At 39.9% G+C, this 11,379-nt stretch overlaps 1 protein-coding gene across 9 annotated transcripts in view; it reads left to right on the plus strand.

The window, feature by feature from the left end:
• CEP290 (centrosomal protein 290) overlaps positions 1–11,379 on the plus strand; it is a 73,639-nt gene that overhangs the window by 61,414 nt on the left and 846 nt on the right. For 7 of the 9 annotated variants that reach the window (XM_084810343.1, XM_084810346.1, XM_084810348.1 and 4 more), the window contains 9 exons: positions 1,169–1,303; positions 3,026–3,112; positions 5,886–6,050; positions 6,382–6,504; positions 6,930–7,102; positions 8,172–8,304; positions 9,009–9,082; positions 9,172–9,275; positions 10,631–10,719. In XM_084810343.1, coding sequence (XP_084666469.1) covers positions 1,169–1,303; positions 3,026–3,112; positions 5,886–6,050; positions 6,382–6,504; positions 6,930–7,102; positions 8,172–8,304; positions 9,009–9,082; positions 9,172–9,275; positions 10,631–10,719 — 1,083 coding nt within the window. Of the gene's footprint in view, positions 1–1,168; positions 1,304–3,025; positions 3,113–5,885; positions 6,051–6,381; positions 6,505–6,929; positions 7,103–8,171; positions 8,305–9,008; positions 9,083–9,171; positions 9,276–10,630; positions 10,720–11,379 lie in introns of those variants that run through there. The other 2 variants (XR_014784390.1, XM_084810350.1) reach the window with 1 other exon arrangement.

Here is an 11,379-nt window from a genome sequence, read left to right on the forward strand (position 1 = left end):
ATATCTCACTGGAACTGAAAAAACTTCACTGGCTTCTGGTTCATCCCAAGCACAGTTCAAAGTGCTGCTGCATATCTTTTAAAGCCCTATACAGCTTAGATACCAGGTATCTACAAAAGAAGAGCCATGCTGGATCAGTCCAAGGGTCCATCTAGTCCAGCATTCTGTTCACACAGTGGCCAACCAGCTGCCCATGGGAAACCCACAAGCAGGACACAAGCGCAACAGCACCCTCCCGCCCATGTTCTTCAGCAACTGGTGTACATAGGCTTACTGCCTCTGATACTGGAAGTAGCTTATAGCCATCAGGACTAGTAGCCACTGATAGCCTTATCCTCCAGGAATGTGTCTAAACCCCTTTTAAAACCATCCAGATTGGTGGCCATCACCTGCCATTGCATTGAGGTCATCTTTGGAAGCTCTCCTTCAGACACCCTTGCCATCTGAGGTAAGGCAGATGATAATCAAGAGAGAGGCTTCTCAGTGGTGGAAATTTCATTTGTGAAATTCCCTGCCAGGGAGGCCTACCTAGCAATAACATTGCTATCCTTTCAGCACCACATTTTTGCTTTCCCAGGGTGTTTTTATTCTCCCAAGCTTTTTGATGTATTTTAACATTGGTCAACATGCTTTTATTTCTCATCTTTTATTTTTGTACTTTATCTTATTTTTGTAAATATATTTTACAACAAAAGGGGTGTGTGTGTGTGTGTGTGTGTGTATATATATATATATATATATATATATGAAAGATAGAAACACTAACAAAGTATTAAAAATAGATTTTAAGCTAGATGTTTCAGCTTCCGCCCTCATCAGTGGCTGTGCTGTTAACATAAAACTTTTAAATAAATAAATTATGGATTTCTTTTAACTGAAAAAGTATACTTTGGGGGTATCACTAGTTTATATATTCACAGAACTTAAAGGAGTCCAGTTATGTTATTTGCCATCTTGGAAATCACATGTTGAACAGTAGTAAGGGGCAGTAGGTATGAAGAGGTTGTGTACAACTTTGTTTGAGAGCAGTGAGCAAATGTTTCTGGGTGAGACTTAGTTTATTGTGTCATACATTATTATAACCCAAACTTGGTATTTGTATAGTGTAACAAAAATGCAAATATTCTGGTTTTTGAGTTTTTATTATGCTCCTTTTCTGCTTCCTAAGACTTCAGGATTAGGATCAGATGATCAGTATCAAAAAGAACACGAGCTTCAAAAGGAGAACCTAACATTGTCATCTGAAAATATGGAATTACGATTTCAGCTAGAACAAGCCAATAAAGACTTGCCAAGATTAAAGGTATACTTTTGCATCTAACATGCCTGACAGTGTCACAGTACACCAATTGAGGTTTCAGATTTATATATTGGAGTTATTTTTAAAAATGTGTATGTGACACCTGCTCTAATATATTAACGGATGATTTTATTATGAATGAATTTATATTATGTTACATATGCATTTGCAACAGATGAGAAACAAAACAAAACCCCTGTGTTAGGGCTGTGTTTCAGGGAGAGCAATCCTGTGGCTGCTAGACACTATCTGGATGGCCATAGGATTTTTCAGTTTCTGGGAACCGAGGTCATCTGATCTCAGTTCCCAGAAACCACACTCCCCACCACCTCTCCCTTCCCCTCATAGCCAGTGCTGTTCTTTCCATGCTGCTGCTGTCTCCGCGCTCGTAACGGAGCGTAGAGAAAGCAAAAATGGGGCATTCCCAGGGGGTGGGAGGAGACCATGGAAGCTGTTTTAGACAGCTTCCTATCCGGTCTCCAGGCCCCCTCCCTCCTGCTCCCAAAAGCCACAGCTAGACACGCAAAAACGCATCTAGCCACAAATGCAGGGCGGACGAGTCGTGGAGATGATCTCCATTCGTCCTGTACTGGAAAGTCAGTAGCATCTGAATCCTACTATCTCAATAGGATTGCACCCTAAATTACCTTGTAAAATTAATTCATACTGAAATCCTCTCCTTGGCTTCTTGTGATCACCAATGTATTTGCTTCTATGTTAATCCTTAGAAGTTTCTGCAACTTTTGATCACCGAGACACACTTTTACTCATTTATAGCTGAAAATATTTACTTTTGAGTGTGTAAGAATAGGAATTAGCTATCCTCAGTGGAGTCCCCATCCCATGTGTTTCTTCATGGGATCTTGGCATGACTCCTGATTAGGAGGCAAGCCCAGAGAACTGACTTGCAGGTACATACAACAGCCTTCTCCTGGAGGGCTAATTTTCTTGTATCTCAGTATCTATTGTGTTTGGCTCATGCAGTAATTTTGACATCAAAGACACAGCAACATGTCACTTGCATTGGTTGTGTCTTCCCAGCATGGAGGCTGATTGGATATAGGTATGCTCAAAGCAGTGGCTGTCATAGCAGCATGGTTGGTACCGTTTCTTTCACTGGGATTCAGCTGTGCTTCCCGTTGAATGTAATGCAATGCAGACAAATGGCTTCCACATTAAGATGAACATCTAGTGTATGCTCTGGATTCCTGTTTTGTATGCAGAAGCCTGCTCTCTGTCTCTAGTTCAGGCACAATTGTCAAACTCCGATTTCCCCCCAAATATTGGCATATCAAAGTACCTGTTCATCCATGGGAAAATGCTCCCTGTAAACCATGAACTTCATGAGTATCACTAGGTTTAGATATTTTTACATTTAATATAATAACGATAAATATAATACATAGTCATGTGTTATAGTTGCTTGGTGTAAGTTCTCTGACTCAGAAGTCAACAGACAACTCTAGGAAAAGCACTCTGAGTGGAAACAGAGTGCTAGTTGTGCACCTCCTGTACTATGAATATAAATGGAGGGATGCGCCTTGTATAAGGAGTGGTACACAGCACTATTGCATAAAAATGTCTCTGCATTGGGGCCAGTATGGCAGCTGATGCCTGTCTTTTTTCCTCTGTGTACATATGAATTATTTTCCATTTCAATGTGAAATGTCATTTTTAGAAGACACTTCTCAGTTGGATAAGATTATTGTTTTATTTTCTCCTAAGAATCAGGTAGCTGATTTAAAAGAAATGTGTGAGCTTCTGAAGCGAGAGAAGGCAGAAGCTGAGCGGAAGTTAGGCAATGTCAGAGGGGTAAGAATTACATTATGGAATTATGGAACATGTTTTGAGGACAAGCCTGAAACAAATCCCTCTCCTTGTTTTAGAAATTAGGCATGTTATATAGGCATTTGCCATCAAACAAAAAGCGTATTCTGAAATGTTTGACTTTGAAACAGTGGGAAAAGGCCTACCTGCTCTTTTCTGAACAGAAGGATACTTTACTCTGGGTGTGTTTCTGTGTTAGTTGGTAGTTCACACAAGAACGCACAGCTCTCAACAACCAACTGATAACTAGTCTAGTAGTTTTAATTGGATTAAAATACAGGTGACTTTGGGGTTTTCAACATCCAAGAGCTCTGTACCTCATGGCAGATAGGGACAAAAGAACATCTTGTCTGTATCAATAGAGGGTGGTCACTGCATGTGGGAAAAAACTTAGATCTATATATGATACATATTTAACCTAACCCTGCTAATAAACTCTTACTGCCACCAACTTACATTACATTAAACACTCTATGGATTTTATGTAGTGAGTTTAATATTTTAATACAGTGTAAACATGAGACTGACCCACAACTAAAACTCTATTCAAGTCTCCTCAAACTGAGTTAAGTAAGGGCACAATCCTATGGCTTCTAGACATAGGATTTTTTCTGGGAATGAAGCTCCAAGCCAGCGCTCCAAGGTCAGTTCCCAGAAAACTGCCTCCCCAGCTCCTCCCCCGCCTCCTCATAGATGGCGTGGCTTATCCCTGGCCTTGCACTTGGTAGAGCAGTGCAGAGCAGGGGGCAGAAGGGGGAGTGGTGGGCGGAAGTCCCGTTACGATGCTTCCTATGTGCCGTCCATCCTCCCCCAGCTCCCTGGCTAGACAGCCGAAATCGGCACACTAGCTGCAAATGCAGGGCGGCCAGAGCGCAGAGAAGATCCCCTCCATACTCCATCTGCCCTGCATTGGATAGTTGGTCACCTCCAAGTTTGGAGGAGGCTGACTATCCCCATAGGATTGTGCCCTAAATGTGCAATGAGTTTGGTTCTGGACTGAAGTCTTTCAGGTCCATCCCTTGCTCTGCTCCTCCTTGGCCTGATTGATGTTCAGCTGAAGTGAGGACTTCCTTCTGAAGAGACATTTTCAGATGCGTCCAGACCACCTCACTGAAGACTCTGGCTTTTCAGATTCTCGGCTCTCTGCCTGCTGAAGTCTCTCTGAATACTTAAGCAGAACTTTTCTGAAATGCTGTAGGTACTGTCTTCTAGACCTTCCTTTCTCAACTCTGTTTAGGCTATGCGTTGTCTTCCCATGTCCATTCTTGTTCTGTTCTTGTGGCTGTTTTTCCTTCCTTCTTTAGCCTTCTATCCTCTGTCTTTTTCTCCCAGGTTCTTGCCTGCCTGTCTTCAGTTCTAACTGCTCCTGACAATGCTCTGTCTGGTCTTTTAAACTTTGCTGGCCACAGCCTCTGGCCAATAACATATGGCTACCTTGCCAGCTCGCCTTCTTTTGGTCTTTTATGAAGTACAAATAGAAGTTCTTTAGTGTGACCCTCATAAATCCATTCAGCTTAGTCTCTTCCAATGCCCTTGATCAGTGTGTGTGTGTGTGTGTGTGTGTGTGTGTCTGGCTAGTACACACACACACACATACACACACGAAGGACAGTCACTTTCAGTACTGCTAACTAACGAGAGATGGTGCCCTCCTTAGTAACTGCAGCCAAGGCTTCTATTAGCAGTCAAGCCTCCATACCCTGGAACCTTCACAGAAGTTTGAGGCCTAATCAGGTACTTTTACCTCATGTTCCATTTCAAGCTGAGCCATTTAACCATAGTATAAAACAGCCTTCCCCAATCTGGTGCCCTCCAAAAGTGTTTGGATGGCCATGCTGGATAGGAATTATATTCAACAGTTCAACACATCTGGATGGTATGGGGTTGGGGTAGGCTGGAGTAAATGTATAACCATTTAAATACCTGTCCTTTTACATGAAATAATAATTTCCTGCAGAGACACCCTGTCCTGGATTGCCAGCACTTGCTAGCTAATGTTACAAAGTAATAGTATGGGGATAAAATGAAGATGAGCTGGTATTCTTTCATAATACTAGCCACTGTTAAGAATGCTGGACCAGATAGATAGATCCTTGGTCTGATCCAGCACTGGCACTTCTTATTCATTCTCATTCCCACACAACCTACCTATTTTAAACAATGACCCAGTTCTTGCACAGCACTGGCAAGTCGTGGGTTAATTAATTAACCCTCGATTTGCTGGGGTTGCATGTTACTGCCATTTTAAATATGCAAACTCCAATCAGTCTGACTGGAGGTTGCTTCATCACATGTGAGCCTAGACAATATGACTTAACCCACAGTTAACCTAAAATTAGGTTAACTGTGGGTTGTTTAACCCATGATTAACCCATAGCATCTGGGTTTGCAAGTCACGCAGCAGCCTCTTATCAGGTGGATCAGTGGTTGCATATTCAAAATGGCGGCGGAACATGCTAGGCATGTGCTATGGCAAATCGTGGGTTTATTAACCCACAATTTGCCACTGTTACATGCAACCGGTGGCCACTGATGTTAAGTGTGATATGACCGTGTTTGCTAAAGGAATAAGATATGACATTGAATCAAAACTCTGTAGCAAATGGATCTCCCAAATCAGTGGAGGAAATTGTGAGATCCATGCACAATTAGAAAATATGAATCATATTAACTTACTTTGTTTGGGGACAATGGAAAGGTTCCTATGTCATTAAAACTGCAAATATTATTATTTTCCCCTCTTGTCTTTGTTGCGTAGTCTGGAAGAAGTGGGAAAACTATTCCAGAATTAGAGAAAACAATTGGTTTGATGAAAAAGGTTGTAGAAAGAGTTCAGAGAGAAAATGAAGAGCTAAAAAAAGCACCTGGAGTAGTTTCTAGTGAAAAACTGGCCAGCCTTGAACAAGAAAATGAATGCTTAAAGGTAAAGTATTCTTATTTAAAAGCCATTTTGTTTAATTTGTTAGTATGAAAAGTAAATGTTCAAAATGACTATTGCTATTTCACATAATATCAGTAATTTCAATATATACAAGGAAAGCTATTAATTAGTGTAGAAATCACTGTGAAACATTTACAGTGTAAAACATTACTATATATTACAGTGAGTGAAATACAGCTACATAAAAATTTGTCTCAGCATTGCCATATATTTAAATGGGCACTGTGTTTCTCTCCCCTTCCCCCAGATTTTAGCAATATAAACGATTTGAGAAGTAACAAATATTTTTTTTTATTATTTGTGAAATATTAAGTCTGAAATGGAAAAACTGAAACTGCACCTTGGAGGTGAATTGAGTATGCATTATGAACTGAAGACTAAAGGCACAGAAAAAATCATCGCTGAAAATGAGAGAATACGGAAGGAGATGAAAAAGGTACAGCTGTAAAATGTACTGATATTTTTATGAAGGAGGTAATTTATAATTTATTATAATGTGTTTCTTCTAACAGCACAAAAAAGATGTTCTGGGATCTAGCTTTTTAAAAAGTGTTCTTCCTAACACATAGTTCAACAAGCTGAGAATGACCACATTTCTCTCACATACCAGCTTTAGTCTTGGTCTGCTCAAACCAGAGCTTCCTGTTACATCTGAAATGGGGAACTCTAATATCTATTTACTAACTACGATCTTAAACCAGGATTTGTTTCAGATGTAATGCAGAACTCTGGTTTGAACAAATCAGGAGGAGATGAAGGGCTTGATGCTCATTCTCAGCTCGTTAAGCCATAGTTTAGCAGGCTAGAAATATGATGTCTCAATCATATCAATGTATGCAACTTCTTGTTTTTGGTCAACAGGCAGCAGAGAATGCAGAGAAGCTGCGAATTGCAAAGAATAATCTTGAGATAATAAATGAGAAATTGACTGCTGAACTTGAAGAGACAATAAAGAAGTTAAGCTTAGCAGAAAGCAGAAACCCACAACTTGAAGGAGCTTACAGCAAGGGTTGGAAATCCATTGTCATAACAAGGTAGAATTGAATAACAATAAAAGATAGTCGTGCAGATCCATTTCCCTTAATATTTTCAAATGAATGAGAGGTTCATTTTCAATTTTATCAGCACTTCCAAATATGTTTTTCACTCCAGAAAAGTGTTATTAATAAAGGGCAATATCCAAAGCTGCCCACACACTAACAGGACTTACCACTAGCGCTGTGGGAACCTAGTGGTTTACGAAGCAATTGGAAATGAGCAGGAACATTAGTTTCCAGAATGGCGCAGGTCAGCGGAACTCACAGAAGGGAGTTCTGCTAACCTGTCCCATTCTGGAACTGAGCTTTTCCACTAGTTCCCGGGGTTCCAGAGAATGCAACAGAACCAGTGGAGGCAGAACGGCAGTATTAGATACTGCCCAGAGAGCTTTTATATTGTGCACATCCAGTGTAAATGATCTTGATTCATGCATATAGATACTATTTTGCCATTTTTACACAATAGTTGATTTAGGAAACTGCACAAAATGTTTTTATTTGGGGCAGTAAACTGAATGTTTATTCAGAGTGCTGTGCATAATATCACATGCAACAGTAATGAGCTGACTTCAGTCTTGCAGATTTTCCATTTTTCTTTTACAAAACAGCTATTGATACATTGTACATCTATTCAGAGAGAGTACATACCTGGGATCACTTAATAGTTACAGCAACTAATCCTCAGCACGCACTCTCACTAAGGGATGTAAGAAGTGGCTTGTCTGGCTAGTCCAGCATTCTTTGCAAGGATCCCAGCAAACAGCAGACACCAAATGGTCTACTGTTTGACCAGTTTATCTTATCGCCAACAATCAAGTTTCTTATCTACCTTACTTGAACTTTAGGCAATAATGTTGGAGTATGTGCCATGATAAGAAAATATCTGCTTCGATAATGAGTAGATGCTTCCCCCATTTGCAAAGCACAGAGCCAATTATATACTTATAACAAAGATGGCTGCAAAACTACCTATCCCCCAGGAGTATTGCTATCTGCCCCATTTGTGAACTCCATCAACTGGAATGTTCTGCTCTGTATATTCACGGATAATGTAATTTTCTTTCAGGATGTATGAAAATAAGATGAAAGAAATGGAAGCTGATATTGCCCAAAAAAATCAAGTCATTAGTGACCTTAAACAGCTACTACAGAAAGCCACAGAGAGTGAAGAAAAAAATACTGAACACTCAAAAATGCAAGTAAGTAAAACTTACTGTGGGTATAATTTGCCAACCATCCTAATTCATATTAGGAGATTTTAATGTACGATGAACCTTTGTTATTGTTACGTTTTCTCTCTCTCCAATGCAGCACTGGAGAGCAATGCTGCCTTCCAATGTAATACTGGAAGACACTGTAAAGTTTGCCCAGAGAGCAGTCTTTACATTTTGGGATAGCACCACCTTCTGGTCTTCTGACTTTATCTTCCACAAACTTTAATTCTTTAAAAAATATATTTTACTTGTACTGTTTAGCTTTTCCTTCTCCTGTTAAGGGGTTGGGGTCACACACACACACAGAGATTGATTTCTGGGTTTCCTCTTGTGAGGCCTCCTGCTTTCTGTCCTCAAACCCCCTTACCCAGAGTAGTACAGAACTGGCAGCTCACTTTGGTCTTTGCTGCATCTTTCTTTACTACACCTTGCCTTCTCTCTAGCCAGTCTGACAGAGTTGGAAAGCTTGGGGCTGCAACTAAAATAGTGCTTCTCAGTTTATCACAGCTACCTAAGCACCTTGTATGGCCTGGAATGATGAGAAAAAGAAGCAGTGCAACCAAGGGGGGTTAATTGTAGCACATAGTCAAGAGGCATATCTCCTCCATTTAAAAAAAAACTTAGAATGCTTTTCTACTGGAAAACTTCTAATATTAAAATGCAAGTATTTCTCTTTTTTCCATATAAAGATCGAGCTTCTCAAACACTTTCCAGAGGGTGCCAAAACAGAGCAAGGACTTGTTAGAGAACTTCAGCTTCTCAGGTAAGACACAGAAAAGCTTGTTTCCTCTGCAGAACAGAACTGGAATATCAAAGACTTAGACTTCTGTGCCCTATTTTATGCTCTTGTAGATTAACCAATGATCGTTTGGAAAAGGAAAAAGCAGAACTAGTTCACCAGGTGGAGGCTTCTCAAAACCAAAATGAAGTTAAGAAAGGAGATGGCTTTCCAACTGGTAATATTTAAAATACTTAATTACATTGTGGACTGATCAAACCTTTCAAAGGCTTAGATCTAAAGAAGCATTAGCAGAATTCCACTCATACAACAGGACTTGCCAGCCCCCCGAAAAGCTGCTCCTGAAGGACAAGGGACCCTCCAGTACAATGTGGGATGGAGGGAGGCATTCTCCTTGTAATAGAGGAAGTGCCTTCTGCTTATGAAAGAACAGGTTTGAATCTAAGCCCATGATGTTTGAGTTCTATGTTTTTGAAGAAAAAGTAAAATACAATAGGTTAAAATACGTTCTTAGGTTTTGTAAAACCATTCTACCAAATAATCCATCTTTTGTCACAAAACAACCCAGGCGCTGCACTTTGAAATCAATCTCATTCTGAAAAAAATATATATGCTTGAAGAATCTTGGGAAGGTGTTATTGCAAACAGCCAGTTCAATGAGATGGTTTCCTTTAGTTCTACTTGTTTCGGTAGCTTTACATCCTTTAAGGGTAACTGCATTCACCTGCATTTTCAAAGGAAAATTAGAAGAACAGACCACTGGGAATGCACTGGTAGTTTTTATTATTTTCCACTCTGAGGTTAGATGAGAGGCTATTAACTCAAATTAATTACTAAATATTTCTTCTAAACCTACTGATTCAGCACCTATGAATATTATCTAATTGTGAGAAATAAAGTAGGACAAACAGTTTTGGTATTCAAAACTAAGTCATTACAGAATTTGCTTCATGGTACAAGAAGCTTAGAGCTGTAACACATCCTGCCGCTAATACATATTCACCCTTCTACCAATGGGGTGTATTTTTCTGGTGGACCTTACTTTAGCTATATACATCCTCTTAAAACAGGTACAGATATAATGCTCCTAATTCCTTAACCATGGTCTAGTGATCAAGAGAGCTATGCAGTTGTGTGTTCCTCCCCCTCACATGTGAAGGCTCTCCCTGCCAGCTGTAACTAAGCTGATCTGTGTAACAGTTTCAACTTTGCATAGCAGTACTGAACCCTATGGTCTGGTTCGCACATAACGATGTAAGTATCGGGTGAGCACAGCCCACGAAGAGAACCCATGGTTTGTTGTTGAGTTGTGAACTCTGGCTGTTCATGATTAACAACCCATAGTTAAACTATAGTGCAGGGTTCGTACATAACAACCCACAATTCACTGACAACCCATACTCTGAGTTGTTGTTACATGTGAACCAGATCTATGCCTTTCACTTTTATAGCTTCGGATAAAAAGGGCTAATGCATCACAGTTGTTTCTTTGTTTAGCTGGTAAGATTATTTTAATTAATCTTCATGTATAGTAATATTTTTGTACCTAAAACATTCTATATGAATACTTAGAGAAGGCTGGGAACTACAAACTACTGGCAGAAGTAACAGACCTCAAGACACAGTTGAAAACCTCAGATTTGGAACAGCAACGACTTCATGTTAGTATTGTGAATATTCCAGTCATTGTTCATTTGCAAACATCCAGAATAAGTATCTGTGGATCTTAGAAGACTTGCAGACTATGCTTGAGCTCTCATATTGAAGCACGGTACTTTACTTAGTCTGTCCTTCCTAGGTATTCCACCACCCAGTGTTTTTTTTCCCCTGTACTTTCAGGACAAATGAAATTTTCCCATATTGGGTTATAGCTTTTCAAAAGTATGATATAAAACAATAGGCCTAAAACAGATGCGAGAGAGATTTAATTTCATTCTGACAAAGCCATTGTGTGCATGCTGTTAAATCTTTAATGAAATTGTCCCAAATGCAAAGGTTTTGTTCCATAGTCCTTTTCTTCAACACAGCAATGCAGTACATCAGCGTTCTCCAACCTAGTGCCCTCCAGTTGTTTTGGATGAACTCCCACCAGCCCTGACCAGCATGGTCAAGAGTTCTGGGAGTTGTAACTTAAAACTTCTGGAGGATGCCGGGCTAGGGAAGGCTGCAGCAGATCTTTAAATCTCTAGATGTCTGAACTGAAATAAATCAAGTTCCACCATGTTCTTTAACTCCTAGGGCATGAGACACCCATATTTAAAAAATTCTGTATCCTATTGATTTCAGTGGGAAAGAGTTAAGTACACTGTAATATTCCCATT

This window comes from Heloderma suspectum, chromosome 7, assembly GCF_057233095.1.
Source record: "Heloderma suspectum isolate Gila_16-S chromosome 7, 16-S_ref, whole genome shotgun sequence".
Lineage (NCBI taxonomy): Eukaryota > Metazoa > Chordata > Lepidosauria > Squamata > Helodermatidae > Heloderma > Heloderma suspectum.